Source organism: Mirounga leonina, unplaced genomic scaffold (genome assembly GCF_011800145.1).
Source record: "Mirounga leonina isolate KUSES-001 unplaced genomic scaffold, KU_Mleo_1.0 Mir_92, whole genome shotgun sequence".
In the NCBI taxonomy this organism is placed as follows: Eukaryota; Metazoa; Chordata; class Mammalia; order Carnivora; family Phocidae; genus Mirounga; species Mirounga leonina.
In genome coordinates, this window is record NW_023270852.1 from 16818388 (window position 1) to 16838758 (window position 20371).

Consider the following 20371-nt stretch of genomic DNA (forward strand, 5'->3'; position numbering starts at 1 on the left):
TTTTATATCACTGTTGATCTTATATGCAGAAATTTGGAAAAATTGTTTTGAAATTTGTAATTAGAAAAATTGTTTTGGAATTTGTGGCTAAATTTACATAAGTTTCAAGATCTTAGAAATAATGGAAAAGGAGGGAAGAGCAATGTTATCTAATATAAAGGAACTCTGGCTTGAGAGTTTGGAATTTTGATTTCTTACCACTTTGATTTCTTAAAGTTTGGAATCTCAATTTCTTGCCACTTTGTTATCCATGGACATGCTGTGCCTGTTCTTCAGTTTCCTCATTATAAAATGTTTAAAACAAGGAGAGGTTTTCTTTCAACAAGGATAATATAAAAATACTACATAAGGTAAAGCACAAGGCAATAAATACGGTAATAGTGTGACAATAAAGTACATATGAAGGTGTAAGATTATGGGGTTAAGTTTCTGCCTATGATAATCACAGAAAGCTTCTGAAAGGAGATATTTGAGTAGGGACTAGACAGATAAGTGGTGGTGGAAGGAAAGAGTTAATAAACACTTTAAAAGTATCTGTCACACGTGGATGGAACTGGAGGGTATTATGTTGAGCGAAATAAGTCAAACAGAGAAAGACATGTATCATACGACCTCACTGATATGAGGAATTCTTAATTGCAGGAAACAAACTGAGGGTTGCTGGAGTGGGGGGTGAGGTGGGAGGGAGGGGGTGACTGGGTAATAGACACTGGGGAGGGTATGTGCTCTGGTAAGCGCTGTGAATTGTGCAAGACTGTTGAATCTCAGATCTGTACCTCTGAAACAAATAATGCAATATATGTTAAGAAAAAAGAAGAAGAAGGTAGCAGGAGGGGAAGAATGAAGGGGGGAAATCGGAGGGGTAGACGAACCATGAGAGACGATGGACTCTGAAAAACAAACTGAGGGTTCTAGAGGGGAGGGGGGTGGGAGGATGGGTTAGCCTGGTGGTGGGTATTGAGGAGGGCACATTCTGCATGGAGCACTGGGTGTTATGCACAAACAATGAATCATGGAACACTACATCTAAAACTAATGATGTAATGTATGGGGATTAACAGAAGAATAAAAAAATTAAAAAAAAAAAAGTATCTGTCACAGCCAGGATGATTGTCTTGTTAACTAGATTAGCTTCCCTGAAGGAGAAAATACTGATTAACAGTTTTACTTTACTGTATTAAATCCAAGGTGATCCACACATCTCCAAAAGAGAGCCAAATGCTGTTTATTTAATTTGATGGCCTTGCAAAGGGTAATACTAGAATCATATGCCAGCCACATTCAGTAGAAATACTAATATATTTTAAGTAAGAAAGCAACAACAAAAAAGGTATACATGAAAATAGGTTAAAAGAACTTTTAAGAAGTTAGTGAACCTTCTTTAAGTCAATTGATTAATCAATAATTGAATATCTCACATGAGATTTAAAATCTTCCTGCCAAAGTAGATGTCTCCTAGAGATTATTTCCAGACAGGACACATCAGTATTTTACTACTCACCCTTCTAACTTAACCCTCAAGGTTTGTAAGAAAGAATGTATTATATAAACAGATTGAAAAACAGGAACTTAAGCAGATTTATTTAAATTTTATTCTGTTATTTTTTTTAAGGACTTTATTTATTTGACAGAGAAAGCACAAGCAGAGGGAGCGGCAGGGAGAGGGAGAAGCAGGCTCCCCGCCGAGCAGGGAGCCCAATGCAGGGCTCGATCCCAGGGCCCTGGGACCATGACCTGAGCCGAAGGCAGACGCTTAACCAACTGAGCCACCCAGGCTCCCCCTGTTATGTTTTATTTGTGCCATTTTATCACAAATTAGGGATATAAGGAACTTACTATGTATGCACACTTGGAAAAGAAGCTGACATTTTTTAGTATCTGCTGCGTGCTGAGTGTTATATATTCTCTCATATAGTTTTTTTAAAGATTTATTTATTTGACAGAGAGAGATAGCAAGCGAGAGAGCACAAGCAGGGGAGGAGCAGGCAGAGGGCAAAGGAGAAGCAGGCTTCCCGCTGAGCAGGGAGCCTGATGCGGGGTTCCATCTCAGGATCCTGAGATCATGATCTGAGCTGAAGGCAGAGGCTTAACTGACTGAGCCACCAAGGCACCCCTCTTTCATATGGTTTATATAGATTGACTTACCTATTATCTTACTAAATATCAATAAACCTGTGTAGAAATTACCATCTTCATTTTATTTTGTTTTATTTTTTTTGAAGATTTTATTTATTTACTTGACAGAGAGAGACCAGAGAGAGAGAGGGAACACAAGCGGGGGGAGTGGGAGAGGGAGAAGCAGGCTTCTAGCAGAGTAGGGAGCCCGAAACGGGGTCGATCCCAGGACCCTGGGATCATGACCCGAGCCGAAGGCAGACACCTAACAACTGAGCTACCCAGGTGCCCCACCATCTTCATTTTATAGGTGAGATAACTGAGAGTCAGAAACATTAAATAATTTGTCCAGTGTTTCTCACCTAGTCACTAGCAGTGCTGAAAATTGAACCCAGGTCTTTTTTATTCCAAAGCCCATATTCCTTCTTTTTTTTTTTAAGATTTATTTTATTTTATTTATTTGACAGAGAGACAGCGAGAGAAGGAACACAAGCAGGGGGAGTGGGAGAGGGAGAAGCAGGCTTCCTGCGGAGCAGGGAGCCTGATGCGGGGCTCAATCCCAGGACCCTGGGATCATGACCTGAGCCGAAGGCAGATGCTTAATGACTGAGCCACCCAGGCGCCCCAGCCCATATTCCTTCTTTGATATGATGATGCCCCTGTAGCAGATAACTTTGGAATTTAATTTATTATCAGAATGAAAATATTTTTAGGTGAAAATTACAAGGAGAAAAAAAGTATGTATTCTATTATCTTTTATTTTAAAAATGACTAATACTAGAAAATGCACAGAAAAAAGTTGTGAAGGTCATGTGGCTACCTCCAGCTGCAAGAGAGACTGAGAAATCAAGCTTTTATAGCTGGGCATATTGTTGGCTAAATAAAATCAGTCTCCTATTAAAACAAAAAATAAATAAAAGGAGAGATTGGATACTGAGTAGGTCACTAGCAGGGTCTGCCACAGATCCTAGGAGAGAATCAGAATGTGTGGGGTGGAGGTACTTGTGGAAAGAAGAAAATTAATTTGGAAAAGCCTCAGTGCACTGCCAGAGAATACAGGTTCAAACTTACCCATTATTTGATGTGTTTAACAGACTCCTTGAACAATCCATTCCCCTTGACTTCTGTATGGTGATGATTCCTAAATCTCGTTTCTTCAGCTTAGATTTTTTCTTCTAAGATTTAGACCCTGATATCTCACATCTGTTCTCAGAGATATCTACATGGATATCTCACTAACACCTCAAACTCTGAACATATCTAGAAATGAAATCACCATTTTTCTCTCCAGTATTTCTTCTCTTGCTGTATTCCCTAACCCAAGGAACAATTTCACCATACATCTAACTGCTAACGTCATAAACCAGGCCATTGTTGACTTTCCCAACTCTTCTCAACTGCCATATCAAATTTTTTTTTTTTAAAGATTTTATTTCTTTATTCATGAGAGACAGAGAGAGAGAGAGGCAGAGGGAGAAGCAGGCTCCCAAGGAGCAGAGAGCCCAATGCGGGACTCGATCCCAGGACCCTGGGATCATGACCTGAGCCGAAGGCAGACGCTTAACCATCTGAGCCACCCAGGCACCCGCCATATCAAATTATTATCAGTCCAAGCCCTAAATAGCTCTCTAATCTGTTTCTCTCTATTCCCACTGATATTACCCTGGTTCAGGCCCCATTACCTAGGTTACCTGTCATTGGTTGGTTTTCCATTGGTCTTGACTCCCTCTAATTCATTCTCCATCCAGTAAGAGAGGGACACGAGTGATCATGTTGCACTATCATTGAAACTTCCATTGACTTCCCTTTTTTATAAGGTAAAGTTCAACTCAACATGACTTGAAAAGCCAGACTTGACCTCTGGTTTTACCTTTCTGACTTCGTTTTTCTCACTCTTCCCTCCAGCAATATATTCTAGACATACTTTCTTTTTTCCTATAAGCAATGCCAGTTACTTTCTTTCAGCTCCAATCGCTCTCTCGCTCTCTTTTTTTTTTTTTTTTGAGAGAGAGAAAGCACGTGCACAGGGGGTGGGGAGGGGCAGAGGGAGAGGGAGAGAGAGAATCTCAAGCAGGCTCCCCACCCAGAGCACACCTTGACACAAGGGCTTGATCTCAAGACACAAGATCATGACCTGAGCCAAAATCAAGAGTCCAACACTTAATTGACTGAACCACCCAGGCGCCCCTTTTCTAGCTTCTCTTAATAATATTTCAGTGATTATTAATGATGTTTCTAGTAATGCTTCAATTATAAAATTAAAAATCATATCCTCCATAAAAGTCTTTCCGATCTGCATAAGTCTAGGTGGCTTTCGTATATGCTTACAAAGTACTCTGTACAGTCCCTGTCACAGAGTTTAAATACTACATTTTTAATTGCCTGATTACTTACCTCTTTCCACACTAGGTTGTAATTGCTGTGAGGGCAGGGATCATGCCTTCCTTGTTCACCATTAGAGCATCATGGCTGCATTTGTGGATTTAATCTGGCAGTCAGCTTCTAATCAGGTTTAATCTAATGCTGTGTTTACTTAGCTCTGTAAAGGGATACATGGTGGAGAATACAGCAGGTATAACATTTTCATCTTATCAGGAGATCCAGAGCTATTTATATGTACAGATTCTTTTGCCCTCTCATCCACATAAGTTATGTACAGCTGTCAGGGATGAGAGCTAAGTGTTGTGGAGGTCATTATAACACATAGAAGCTACAGTCCCTTTTCCCTACCATTCTTTATAATGAGCACCTTTCATACTGTGCTCATGCAGGCCCAGAGCCTCCAACCTAGGTGCAGTCCTTCACAACCAAAGCAGACATAACATTTTCCATTTATCTTACTTGTATTCAAGGCTGGGAGACTGAGGTCATTCTTAACCAGGCCTACATCAAGACAATGCTTGATATTAATCCTTTACTCCACACCATTATATCCTCAGGGTCTAATACAATGCTTAATAAATATTTGTTGGAGTCTACTGTTACAGAGAGACTACAAGTAGTAGGCAGGAGTCATATCAAGGCTTTATAAAAGAGTCCACCTGAAATATAAAGATATAGAAAGGTTGAAAGTGAAAGTATGGAAAAGCATATATACCATGCAAACACTAAGCATAATTGTGTTATGTATATGTGGTATAGTTGTTTTATTACAGAATAAAATAGACTTTAAGGGAAGAACATTTCTCTTGTTAAGAAGGATTTATTTCATAGTGTTAAAAATATTCAATTCATCAGAAAATTATAATAATTTAAAATTTCTATGTCTCTCTAATACATTATAATGTCCCAAATATATAATGCAAAAATTGATAGAACTAAAAGAAAAAAATAGACAAATCTATAATTTTAGGTGATTTTAATACATACCTCTCAGTAATTGATAGAAGATGTAAAATATTTAAACAGCATGTTTAAGAAACTTGACCCATGGGGGCTCAGCCAGTTGGGCAGCCAACTCTTGATTTTGGCTCAGGTCATGATCTCAGGGTCCTGGGATCCAGCCCCGTGTCAGGCTCCCCATTCAGCAGGGAGTCTGCTTGAGGATTCTCTCCCTCCCTCTCCCTCTACCCCCCTCCCCGCTCATGCACTCTCTCCCTGAAATTAACTAACTAATTTAAAAAAACTTGACCCATAAGCCAAATGTAAAATACTGCATCCAACAATTGCAGAAGCACATTTTTTTCAAACCCTTAGAGAACATTTACAAAAATTGACCATAGACTTGCCCATGTACCATCTTAAATTTCATAGGATTAGAATCAGAATATAATTTCTAACTATAATGCAATTATGTTAAATATAAGTAATATAATTCTAAATAACACATGGATCAAAGAAATCATAGATATTGGAAAATACTTTGAATTGAATCATAATGAAAATAAATACATGTTATAACTTGTAGGACTCTGCAAAATTAATATTTGGAGAGAAATATCTAGCCTTAAAATGTCTATACCAAAAAAAAAAAAAAAGGGAAGAAGAAGAAGCAGAAAGGCCTAAAAGGGGGAGTTTGGGCATATATTTCAAGAAACAAAGGAAAGATAAAAAGCAAAAATGAATACAGTAGAAAACAAATATACTATAGAGAAAATCAGCAAAGCCATAAGTTGCTTCTTCAAAAAGACAAGTAAAATTAACGTATATCCTTAGCGAATTTGATCAAGGAGGAAAAAGGCAAGCATAAATAATATCAGAAATGAAAGGGGGAGATCACATCAAATCCTAGAGGCATTAAAAAATTAATTGAATATTATGAAGGACTTTATGCCATTAAATTTAAAGTTGTATTTTTTTAAGTAGACAGATTTTCTAGAAGTATAACCTGCAGAAACTTAATAAAGAATAGAAAATCTGAAATGCCCTATAACCATTAAAAGTAATTGAATCAGTAGTCAGAAATCTTCCCACAAATATAACTTCACTAGAATATTCAACCACACAGTAAAAGAAGAAATAATGCCAGTCTTAAACAGATTCTTATAGAGAACAGAACAAAAGGGACAGATGCTCTCCAACTCATGTATGAGGTTAGCAAAACTTTAATACCAGTAAGAACAGTAGGAAAGAGTTAAAATTAATTAGGCAGAAGTCCTAAGCGAAATATTTGCAAACCAAATCCACCACACACACACACACACACACACACACACACACACACACACACGATAAAACATCATGCCTAAGTTGGTTATATCCCAGGAGTATTAACTAGTATCAGAAAATCATAGTAATGGGGCGCCTGGGTGGCTCAGTCGTTAAGCGTCTGCCTTCGGCTCAGGTCATGATCCCAGGGTCCTGGGATCGACCCCGCATCGGGCTCCCTGCTCCGCGGGAAGCCTGCTTCTCCCTCTCACACTCCCCTTGCTTGTGTTCCCTCTCTCTGTGTCTCTCTCTGTCAAATAAATAAATAAATCTTTAAAAAAAAAAAAAAACCATATTAAAACATTAAATGACAAAAGTTGTGTAATTATCTCAAGAGATGCAGAAAAAAGTATTTGATAAAATATATTAATTCATTATTTAAAAAAACAGCAAATTATAAATAAAAAAGATCTTCTTAATCTGATAAAGATTATTTAAAAAAAATTTTTTTTTAAGCCTACAGCCAATATTACACTTAGTCTTGAACCAGTGAAAGTTTTCCCTGAGCATGAATTAGCAAAGCTTGTTATCAGCAGTTCTATTCACATTGTACGGGAGGGTTTGGCTTGCTTAGTTAGGCAGGAAAAAGAAACTAAAATTATTAAGTTTAAAAGATGAAATAAAACTGTAAATATCACAAGTGATACACAAATGTATACATAGAAAATCTAAAGAATCTATAGATAAATTACTAAAATTTGAAGAGATTTTTAAAAAGTCACATAATATAAAAACAGTGTACAAAAAATGGTTGTATTTATATATATGAAACAGCATCAAACAGGTAGAAAATATTTTTGAAAGTACTACTTAACAATAATCATCTAAGTATATGAAGTACTTTGGACTAAATCTAACATAAATATCTAAGACTTATAAATGGAAGAACTGATAAAACATTTGAAGACATTAAAGAGTACCTAAGTAAATGGATAATTATGCCATCATTTCAAGACACAGACAACACTAATCATTTATCTTAAAATTAAGAATTTGGGTTCATCAAAAAACATCATGAGTGAAAACATAATGCTATAGAGTGGACTAAGATATTCACAACACAGCACAAACAAATAAACAAAAAAAGTATTCACAGCACATATTACCAAGCGAAGACTAGTATAAAGACCTCCTACAAACCAATAAAAGTAGAAGACCCAATAGAAAAATGGACAAGAGATTTTAAGAGATACTTAACAAAAGATTGTGTTCAGATGGCCAATAAACATGTGAAATGGTGCTCAATCTATAAGTCATCATGGGAGGAAAAATTAAAAACACACTGAGATGCTACTACAAACCCAACAGAATGGCTAAAATCAAAAAGACTACAGTATGAAGTGCTCACTGCAAGGATGTTAAGCAACCATCATACACTATTGGGAGTGTTAATTGGCATAACCACTTTGGAAAACAGTTTGTGTAAACTACTAAAATTGAAATTATGCATACTGTGATCCAACAATTTAGTTCCTAGGCTTAGGGTTGAATAGAAATCTCTGAACATGTGTACCAAGAATACATATTAAAGTGATTATAGCAGGGTTATTATAGATATCTAACACTGGACCCTAATGTCCAGCAGCAGTAGAATGGATGTATAAAATAAGCATATTCAATGCAATGGGAAAAAGTCTGTTCAACAAATAATGTTGGGGAAAACTGGACAGCTATTTGCATAGGAATGAAACTGGACCACTGTCTATATCATACACAAAAATAAACTCAAAATGGATTAAAGACCTAAATGTGAGACCTAAAACCATAAAAATCCTAGAAGAGGGCATAGACAGTAATTTCTCTGACATTGGCCATAGCAACATTTTTCTAGATATGTCTCCTAAGGCAAGGGAAGCAAAAGCAAAAATAAACTGTTGGGACTACATCAAAATAAAATGTTTTTGCACAACAAAGGAAACCATCAATAAAACAGAAAGACAACTTACTGAATGGGAAAATGTATTTGAAAGTGATATATCCAATAAGGGGTTAATATCCAATATATAAAGAATTTACACAACTCAATACCAGAAAAAACAAATAATCCAATTAAAAACTGGGCAGAAGACATGAACAGACATTTCTCCAAAGAAGACCTACAGATGGCCAACAGACACATGAAAAGATGCTCAACATCACTCATCATCAGGGAAATGCAAATCAAAACCACAATGAGATATCACCTCACATATGTCAAAATGGCTAAAATCAACAATATAAGAAACAACAGGTGGTAGCAAGGATGTGGAGAAAAAGGAACCCTCATGCACTGTTGGTGGGCATGCAAACTGGTGCAGCAACTGTGAAAACAATATGGAAGTTCTCAAAAAATTAAAAATAGAATTACTGGGAGCTCCTATCTGGCTCAGTTAGTGGAGCATGGGACTCCTGATCTCAGGGTTGTGAGTTCAAGCCCCATATGGGGTGTAGAGATTACTAATAAAATAAAATCGTAAAAAAAAAAAAAATAGAATTACTGTATGATCCAGTAATTCCACTACTGAGTATTTACCCAAAGAAAATGAAAATACTAACTTGAAAAGATATATGCACCTCTGTGTTTATTGAATCATTTTTTACAGTAACCAAATTATGGAAGCAGCCCAAGTGTCCATCCATTGATGAATGGATAAAAAAGTGATATATATATACAATGGAATATTACTCAGCCATAAAGAAGAATGAACCATTGCCATTTGCAACAAAATGGGTGGACCCAGAGTATAAGGCTAAGTGAAATAAGTCAGAGAAAGACAAATACCATATGATTTCACTAATATGTGGAATTTAAGAAACAAAAAAAAAGAAAAAAGAAAAAACAGACTCTTAACTATAGAGAACAAACTTATGGTTACCAGAGGGGAGGGGGAAGGGAGATGGGTGAAATAGGTGAGGGGGATTAAGAGTACGCTATGATAAGCATTGAATAATGTATAGAATTGTTGAATAGTGATTCAACAATTGTGATATTGTTGAATTACAATAGTGATATTGTACACCTGAAACTAATTTAACACTGTTAATTATACTGGAATTAATAGGACAAAAAAAAGAATAAAAGAACGTAACTGTATTTGGAGACAGTTCCTTGAAAGAGTTAAGGTAAAATGAGGTCATATGGATAGGCCCTAATCCAATATGACTAGTGTCCTTAAAAAGAGAGGTTAGGACACAGTTATATACAGAAGAAGATCATATGAAGACATCAGAAAAAGATGGCCATCTACAAGCCTAAAAGAAAGTCCATGAGAGGAAACCAAACTTGCTGGCACCTTTATCTTGAATTTCTAGCCTCCAGAATTATAAGGAAATAAATTTCTGTTGTTTAAGCAAAAAAAAACTAAAGTAATTTTTGCAATAATTATTACCTATTTATTGAAATAGGTCCCTCAATATTAGAAGGATATAACCAATAAAATTAAAATATGCTTATTCAAATAATATTAGTTTTATGAAAATTATTAGTAAATATATTTATTTTTAGTTTTAAATATTTTAAATGAAACAATTATTAAATAAATTATATTTAATTTATTAGGCATTATTAATTATTAGATACAAATGAAGTAGATATTAAATAGCAGTGAAAACTAATACACCACAGCTCATATAACAAGTTCAGTTAGCTCACAAACATAATATTGAGTAAAGGAAGCTTGACACAGATATTACAGGGTTCCATTTATAATGAGGTTCAAAACAGGCAAAATTGAACTCTAATATTAGAAGGCAGGATAGTGGTGAATCTTGGGGAAGAGAGGATATAAGGCTTGAGAGGTACGTATTGAGGTTGATTTATGGTATGCCATCAATGGTCCATTTTTTCACTTAAAAGTCAAAAAGTACAAACATACTTGTTTTGTGATAATCATCAAACCATGTTTATCTTTTGACCACTCGTGTGTGTGTGTGTGTGTTCAGTTTTAAAAGTTTTTTAAACTTAAAAAAAGGAATAATAAAATGATAGGCAACCAGATGAAAACATAGGTTTGAATAATAGAGGACATCAAACAGCCAGTAAACATAACATACAGTGTTCAACCTGTAACCTGGGAAATATATGTTAAAAACCTCATTGATTGACAGAAATTTAGACATCTGACTATATCATAGGTTGGTGAGAATGTAGCACAAAAGAAACATATATTGGTTGGAGTAAAAATTGATAACACCACTCTGGAAAACAGTTCGGCTTTTTTAGTTATTTTGATAATACATATAACCTCTGACCTGGCAGTTAAACTCCTAGGTACATCCCCTAGATAAACTTGTGTACATGTGCACTAGGATATGTAAGAATGTTCATAGCAGTGAAAACTGGAAATAACCCCAAAATGTTGAACACAAGAATGGGTAAATATGTTGTGGTATTTTTACCCATTTAAATAGTATTTAATATAAAAAAATGAATGAAATATGGCTATATACACAATTAACTGAATCTTAAAAAACACGATGAAAACAAATGTGTGCATTATTATTCTATTGTAAATTAAAATTCAGTTCTATTAAAATTCAAAAAACAGTATTTAGGAATTCATATTTAGGAGACCAGTTTAAGTTAGTAAATATGTAAAGAAAAGCAAAAAAATGTTTATTATAAAAGACAAGAGAATGGTTTTCTCTAAGAGGATTGGGAGGGGGATTGGGAAGAGACACAGGTAGTACTTCTGATTTTGACCTGAATGGTACTTTCCCAGCTATTGACTTTATGAATACTTGTAAAGCTGTACATTTCTATTCTATGCAATTTTTAAATATTTAATATTTCACACTTTTAAAAGTTAAAATTTCCCACTAGGTTCAATTTTCCTGGTAGTGGTACCTATCCAGTGCTCAGTATAGAAGAGAAAGAGTTGATGGAGCCAAGTCTAGGAAGATGTGGGAACATACAGAATAAAGAACACGGGAATATATTAACATCAGTCAAAAAGAAATGGGCATCTCGGGCCCCTGGGTGGCTCAGTTGGTTAAGCGACTGCCTTCGGCTCAGGTCATGATCCTGGAGTCTCAGGATCGAGTCCCGCATCGGGCTTCCTGCTCAGCAGGGAGTCTGCTTCTCCTGACCCTCCCCCCTCTCATGTGCTCTCTCTTTCTCATTCTCTCTCTCAAATAAATAAATAAAATCTTTAAAAAAAAAAAGAAATGGGCATCTCTTTGGAGATGAGGAATGGGAGAAAGAATGTGGGGAGAAATTGCATATGAATGCAGAAACAATTAGGAGGAGAATTTTAAGAGTTCAGGGGGCATCTGGGTGGTTCAGTCAGTTAAGCATCTGGCTCTTGATTTCAGCTCAGGTCATGATCTCAGGGTTGTGAGTTTGAGCCCCATGTCAGGCTCGAGCTGGGCACAGAGCCTGCTTAAGATTCTCTCTCCCCCCCTCTCTCCGTCCTTCCCCTCACCCCCTTCTCTCCCTCTCTAAAAAAATAAAAATAGAAGAGTTCAGATTTACACTGTTATAAAATGGGAAGTAGAATCATTTGCTGAAAGTGAAGCTAAAGAAAAAGGAAGGATCTAGGGAGTGAGGCAAAATTAGAGCATCTGTTCAGATTTTACCAGATATTTAAAATTTCATGTAACCATTCAGATTTAAAACTGGCATAGGACTTCTGATATTGGTTATTCAGAAGCAGGCTCTTAATTTTTCCTCAAAGATCAGCATGATTCTTAATTACATAATTATACATTTAAAAAAATTCTGGGGGTGCCTGGGTGTTGGCTCAGTCAGTTAAGTGTTTGACTCTTGGTTTTGGCTCACGTCATGATCTTATGGGTTGTGATAACGATCCCCCGATCCTCTGAGAGGGGCTCTGTGCTAAGCAGGGAGTCTGCTTGGGGATTCTCTCCCTTTGCCCCTCCCCCTACTCAGGCTTTCTCCTTCTCTCTCTAAAATAAATAAATCTTTTTTAAAAAATTCTGTTCTTTATTTAAGTTTTTATTTGAATTTCAGTTAGTTACCATACAGTGTAGTATTAGTTTCAGGTGTACCATATAGTGATTCAATACTTCCATACAACACCCAGTGCTCGTTACAGCAAGTGCCCTCCATAATCTCCATCACCTATTTTACCCATCCCCCCATCCACCTCCCTGCTGGTAACCATCGGTTTGTTCTCTATAGTTAAGAGTCTGTTTCTTGGTTTGGCATCTCTCTCTCTCTCTCTTTTTTCCCTTTGCTCATTTTTTTAATTCCACATATGAATGAAATCATACGGTATTTGTCTCTCTGATTTATTTGCTTAGCATTATACTCTCTAGCTCCATCCATGTCATTGCAAATGGCCAGATTTCATTCTTTTTTATGGCTGAGTAATATTCTAATGTGTGTGTGTACATACACACACATATATGCATATATATATACAGTAATACATACACACACACATACCACATTTTCTTTATCACTGAATTTTATAAATTTAACTACAGTATGTCTTGGTGTTGGCCTGCTTTTATTGATTTTGATGGGAGTTCTCTTTGCCTCCTAGATTTGGATGTCTGTTTCCTTCCCCAGATTAGGGAAGTTTTCTGTATTATTTCCTTACATAAACCTTCTTCCTCCCTTTGTCTCTCTTCTTCTGGAACTCCTGTGATGTGAATGTTATTACATTTGATGGAGTCACTGAGTTCCCTAGGTCTACTCTTGTGATCCATCATTCTGCCTTCTCTTTTTTGTTCAGTCTCATTATTTTCCACAATTCTGTCTTCTATATCACTTACTTGTTCCTCTGCTTCTTCCATCCTTCTGGTCATTACATCCAGTCAATTTCGATTCTCAGATATTGCATTTTTCATTTCTGCCTGATTGTTTTTTAGCTCTTTCATCTTTGCAGTAAGGGTCTCTCTGATGTTTTCCATGCTTTTCTCAATCCCAGCAAGTATCCTTATGATTATTGCTTTAAATTCTGCATCAGGCATATTACTTACATCTGTTTCGATTAGATCTCTGGTTGTGACCTTTTCTTGTTCTTTCTTTGGGGATGAATTTCTCCATCTTGGCATTTTGTCTAGGTCTTTGTCTTCTTCTCTGTGTTAGAAAATCCTGTTATGTATACTGATGTAATGTATATGTATATGTATGTATATGTATATGTAATGTATATGTATACTGAGTAATGGCTTTATGAAGAAGAGGTCATATAATGTCCAGGTCCTGGCACTTCAGGAAGTGTCTCTGGTATGTGCTGTGTGCACTCTGCTGCTGTGTTTTGGCTGCTCTTTCCTTCAGGTCAGTTGTCTATAGAGGCTCTCCTTGCCTGCAGTGGACAGTGTTTGGACCTTGGCCAGAGTGTGGCAAGTTTTAACAAGGTGTGCTCTGGTCTGCTTGTTTAATGAGACCTGATGTCATTTCCACTAGAACTGAAGCTTTGCAGAACTGTTTGGTTAGTAGATGTGTGTGTGTGTTGGGGGCGGGGGGCATGGATTGTGGTTGTCTTCTGGAGAAGGGGCCCGCTGTGCTGGTCCTTAGGCACACCTGCCCATGAAAAGCAGTACCAGAATAGTATAGACAGATTGGACCTGGTGTAAGCATTAGGCAACAAGTGCTGTGCTGTTTACTAAAGTTGGTTTATGCTAAGGGGTAGGGGAGGGAAATGGTGCCAGCTAGCTCCTTTGTCCCCTGGGAGGGTAGTCCACACTCATTACTCTCAGGAAGCCCTCCCAGAAAAGGGAATAATTCCCCTTGTGCGTCCTGTGTGTTTTTTCAATCACTGTTTTCACACTCTCTGTCTCCAGGTTGTTTGCCTGCCTGGAGCGGTACAGTGCACTTTGGGGTCTATCATAGCCAAGCCTGCTCACTTTCAGAACTCCAAACTTTAGGTACCTGGTGTGGCAGGGACCCATGCAGGGCTTCTGGGTGAGGGTCACAATGTGCTGGGACCAGTGCAGGTTTGACCCAGAAGGGCAGCCGCACCAGAGCAGAAGCAAAGCAGGCTAAATAGTCAGTGTCCAAATTAGCCACCTTCAGCAGGTGTCTCTGGGCCTATGGTGAGGGAAAGGGGAGCAAGATGGCACCTGTTGGCTCCTTTGTCCCTGGAGTGGCAATGCCACCTCTCACAGATGCACTCCAAGAAGAGGGAACAGTCACACACACCCCTGCCATGTGCCCCAGGTAATCCTCAGATCACGCCTTCTGCCCCAGAGACACTTGCCTGCCTTCTCTCCAGGAGCAAGGCAGTGCCCTCGGGTCTCTAACCCAAACAAACCTGCGGACCTCCAAAACTCCAGTCTTTGAGCCCTGCTGGTTGCAAAAACTTATGAAAATCAGCCTCTCTCATCTTCCCAACCAATAGCTTTGAGGAGGTATTCTCCTGTGTGTATCACTGTGCACTCCTTTCTCTCTCACCTTTCTCCGCGAACAGGGCTCCCTCCCCTCTGCAGCACCCATGAGGTCTTTCTCCCCCAAACCATGTCTCCACACATCCCACTTTCCGTAATGTGGCCTTCTCTCTCCTTCTAATTGTGCAGTTTGTTGTATCAGTCCTCAGATTGATTTATTGGGTACTCACAATGATTTAATAGTTACTTAGCTGTGTTCGAGGGACAAGGCAAGCCTAGGGTCCTCCTCCTATACTGCCATCCTAGCTCTCCCTCTATATACCACATCTTTATCCATTCATCAGTCGATGGGTACTTGGACTGTTTCTATAATTTGGCTATGGTAGATAATGCTGCTGTAAACATTGGGGTAAATGTATCCCTTTGAATTAGTATTTTTGTATTCTTTGGGTAAATACATAGTAGTGCAAATTGCTGGATCGTAGGGTAGTTCTATTTTTAACTTTTTGAGGAACTTCCATACTGTTTTCCATAGTTGGCTGCACTGGTTTGCATGCCCACCAACAGTGCATGAGGGTTCCCTTTTTTCCACATCCTTGCTACCACCTGCTGTTTTTTTTTTTTTTAGGAGTTTTTATTTTTATTTTTTTTATTATTATGTTAATCCCCATACATTACATCATTAGTTTTAGATGTAGTGTTCCATGATTCATTGTTTGTGCATAACACCCAGTGCTCCATGCACAATGTGCCCTCCTCAATACCCATTACCAGGCTAACCCATCCTCCCACCCCCCTCCCCTCTAGAACCCTCCGTTTGTTTTTCAGAGTCCATCATCTCTCATGGTTCGTCCCACCTGCTGTTTCTTGTATTGTTGATTTTAGCCATTCTGACAGGTGTGAGGTGATAGCTCATTGTAGTTTTGATTTGTGTTTCCCTGATGATGAGTGATGTTGAGCATCTTTTCATGTGTCTGTTGCCCATCTGTAGGTCTTCTTTGGAGAATTGTCTGTTCATGTCTTTTGTGCATTTTTAACTGGATTATTAGTTTTTCAGGTGTTGAGTTTTATGGTTGTTGTTTTTTTAAGATTTACTTATTTATTTTAGAGGGAGAGAGAGTATTAATGGGCGGGACAGAGGGAGAGGGAGACAGAATCTCAAGCAGTCTCTGCGCTGAGGATGGAGCCCAATTCGGGGCTTGATCTCATGACCCTGAGATCATGACCTGAGCTGAAACCAAGAGGCCGAAGCTTATCTGACTGCACTACCCAGTTGCCCCAAGTTTTATAAGTTCTTTATGTATTTTGGATACTAACCCTATATCAGATAAATAATTTTAAAATTTGTAAGAAACCACAAAAGACCCCGAGTAGCAAAAGCAAACCTTGAAGAAGAAAAGCAAAGCTGGAGGCATCACAATTCCAGACTTCAAGTTATATTACAAAGCTGTAGTAATCAAAACAGTATGGTACTGGCACAAAAATAGACACATAGATCAGTGGGATGGAATGGAAAATCCAGAAACGAACCCACAACCATATGGTCAATTAATCTTCGAAAAAGCAGGAAAGAATTTCTACTGGGAAAAAGACATTGTCTTCAACACATGGTGTTGGGGAAACTGGACAGCCACGTGCAAAAGAATAAAACTAGACCACTTTCTTACACCATACACAAAAATGAATTAAACATGATTAAAGACCTAAATCTGAGACTTGAAACCATAAAAATCCTAGAGGAGAACACAGGTAGTAACCTCTTTGACATTAGCCATAGCAACTTCTTTCTAGTTATGTTTCCAGAGGCAAGGAAAACAAAAGCAAAAATAGACTGTTGGGACTTCATCAAATAAAAAGCTTCTGCACAGTAAAGAAAACAACAAATCTAAAAGGCAGTCTATGGATGGGAGAAGATATTTGCAAAAAGTCTGTTCTTTAAAATGTAACAAAAGATAATCTTTACATTTTATTGAGAGGGCTATTTTTGTAGGTAAAATATACTTCCTTTGCCAAAGAATAATGATTTTGCTAACTTCATTTTTCCTTTCTTATTCAGGTCATGTATGGAGTGTTGGTCTTCACATTAGTACTTCGATCTATTTATATTGTTACATGGTAAGTGGTTTGGATCAACAGTATGATTAGATTACATTCAAACAATATCTATAGTCTAAATTGAAATAACACATAAAACCCAACTCTAGCAGTGATATTGATAGAAAACTTTAGGCCAATATTTATTGTGGTATAAGATAATAAATATTAGTTCTTTAAGCAAGGTGTTAATTGGCATCCTGTAAAAACAAAAAGTTCCAACATTAATCTGAGGAAAACTGTATGATGGCCTCCTTTTGAATATTTGTAGTGTACATTAGTATATTGCCTTGAAAAATCCCTACAGTAAAAAATTGTTTTTGTTTCTCAAACTACTTAACTCAGAACCCTTCTTACAATACACTATTTAAGGAAGACAGTGTCAGAATCAGTACTCCAGAGAGATGATTTAGGAAATAGTCATAATCTTTATAGAGTTTATGAAGATTAAATAATAAATATTCATGTGAGTAATTTCCATGGGACCTGGCCATACAGCATGTGCTCAATAAATAAATAATATGATTTATGGGTTTATCCTTTTTTAATTAAGCTTTTTATTTTGAGGTAATTGTAGAAGCACGTGTATTGTAATAATAGAGATCTTCTGTACCCTTTACCAATTTTCTCCACTGATAATGTCTTGCAAAACTATAGTACAACATTACAACCAGGATTTGACATTGGCAGAGTCAAGATACAGAACAATTCCATTGGCACAAGCATCCCTGTGTTGTCCTTTTATAGCCGTACCCACTTCTCTCCTACCCCATTCTCTCACCACCTATCCTTAATCCCTGGCATTCACTAATCTGTCCTTCATTTCTATAATTTTTTTATTTCAAAAATATTATATAAATGGAATCATACAGTATATATAATAACCTTTGGGATTGGCCTTTTGCACTCAGCATAATTTACTGGAGATAAGTTCATGTTGTTGAGTGTGTCGATAGTTCATCCCTTTCTATTGCTGAGTAGTATTCCGTGATATGGATGTACCACAGTTTAACCATTGACCTGTTAAATGACATCTGGATTGTTTCTAGTTTTTGACTATAAAGAATAAAGTTGTTGTGAACACTTGTTTATAGGTTTCTATGTGAATGTAAATTTTCCTTTCTCTGGAATAAATGCCCAGAGTGAAATTGCTAAGTTGTATCATGGTTATATGTTTAGTTTTTCTCAGAACTGTCATACTGTTTTCCAAGGTGGTTCTACCATTTTACATTTCCACCAGCAGTGTATGAGTAACCCAGTTTCTCTGCATTCTTGTCAACATTTCGTGTTGTCACTATTTTAGCCATTCTTACAGGTATGCACTAATCTCTCACTGTGGTTTTAATTTTCATTTCCCTAATGTCTAAAGATAAACATATTTTCATGTACTTATTTGCCATCTGTATATCCTCTTTGTTGAAATGATTGTTCGTGTCTTTACCCATTTTCTGATGGTATTGTTTCTCTTTTTTTTCAGTTGAGTTTTGAGAGTTCTTTATATATTTTAGATACTAATCCTTCATCAAATATGTAGCTAACAAATATTTTCTCTCTCAGACTGTACCTTGTCTTCTCATACTCTTCAGAGTCTTTCACAGAGCAAAAAAGTTTAATTTTGATGAAGTCCAATTTATCAGTTTTCATTTAATGGATCATACTTTTGGTGTCAAATATAAGGACTCTCTCCCTAACCCTAGATTTTATCCTGTTTGTTTGTTTGTTTGTTTGTTTTCTAAAAGTTCTGTATAGTTTTACATTTTACATTTGAGTTCGTGATTTATTTTTAGTTAATTTTCATATAAGGTATAAGGCTTAGGTCAAGGTCCATTTTTTTTTTTTACCTATGAATGTCCATCTGCCCCAGGACCACTGGTTGAAAAGGCTATCTGAAATTTCTCCACTGTATTGTTTTGCTCTTTCCTCAAAAATGATTCATATATATTTGTGTGGATCTATTTCTCGGTTTTTTATTTTGTTACATTGATCTGTGTCTCTGTCCCTCCACCAGTGCTACACTCTTGAGTACTGTAGCTATATATAAAACAACTCTTCAAATCATGTAGACTAATGATTCCTCTCAGTTCTTTTCACAATTGAAAAAAGGTGTTTGGGTTCATTTGTCTTTCCATATAAATTTTACTATATATATTTAAATATGTGTATATTTAAATCTTTTGTTGGGATTTTGATAGGAATTGTATTAAACCTGCATATCAATTTGCAAAGAATTCACATCTTTACTATGTTGAGTCTTCCAGTCTGTAAACACACATGTCTCTCCATTTATTTTGATCATCTTTGATTTTGTTCATTGACATTTTGGAGTTTCCATTTCTTGAGCAATTGTAAATGGTATTTTATTTTTAAATTTGGGTGTCCACATGTTCATTACTATTATATAGAAATACAGTTGGTTTTCTTTATGTGTATCTTGTATTCTGCCACCTTGCTGAACTTAATAGTTTTAGAAGACTTACAGATTCCTTGAGATTTCCTGCAGATAGGGACAGTTTTTACCACGCTTTCTAATGTATGTGCTTTTGATTTCCATTTTTGCCTTATTCTCTCTAGAACTTCTAGGACTATATTGAATAAGAGTGGTGATAGTAGATATCCTTGCCTTGTTTTCAGTTTTAGGGGAAATAATATTAAGTCTTTCACCATTAACTCAAGTGCAGTGTTAGCTGTATGGTTTTTGTAGATGTTCTTTATCAAGTTGAGGAAGTTGTTCAGTTTTGTCAGACATTTCAATATCAGTTGATTTGATCATACGATTTTTTCTGCAGTCTCTGAGTATGGTGTTATTACATTGATTGATTTTCAAATATTGAACCATCTTTGTATTCTGAATGAACCCCACTTAATCATGGTATAAAATTGTGGGGTTTTTTATTCTTATGTTAATCCCCATACATTACATCATTAGTTTTAGATAAAATTGTTTTTATATGTTGCCAAATGATACTTGTTAATATTTTGTTAAGGATTTTTACATCTATAATCATGAAAGATATTGGTTTATAGTTTTACTTTTTGTTTCACAGTTCTCAAGGCTAGAAGTCAGAAATCAAGGTGTCAGTATGGCCATGATTCCTTTGAAACCTGTAGGGGAATCCATCCTTTACTTCTTAGCTTCTGGTGATTTGCTGACAATGTTTGGCACTCCTTGACTTTTATCCACATAATTTCTGCCTCTGCCTTTGTTATGCCATGGTGTTGTCCTCTATTTCCGTGTCTT

At 36.7% G+C, this 20371-nt stretch overlaps 1 protein-coding gene across 6 annotated transcripts in view; it reads left to right on the forward strand.

Moving 5' to 3' along the window:
• ACER3 (alkaline ceramidase 3) overlaps window positions 1-20371 on the forward strand; it is a 165816-nt gene that overhangs the window by 120782 nt on the left and 24663 nt on the right. For all 6 annotated transcript variants that reach the window (XM_034995231.1, XM_034995232.1, XM_034995233.1 and 3 more), the window contains one exon: window positions 17096-17154. In XM_034995231.1, the coding sequence (XP_034851122.1) occupies window positions 17096-17154 (59 nt within the window). The remainder of the gene's footprint in view (window positions 1-17095; window positions 17155-20371) is intronic.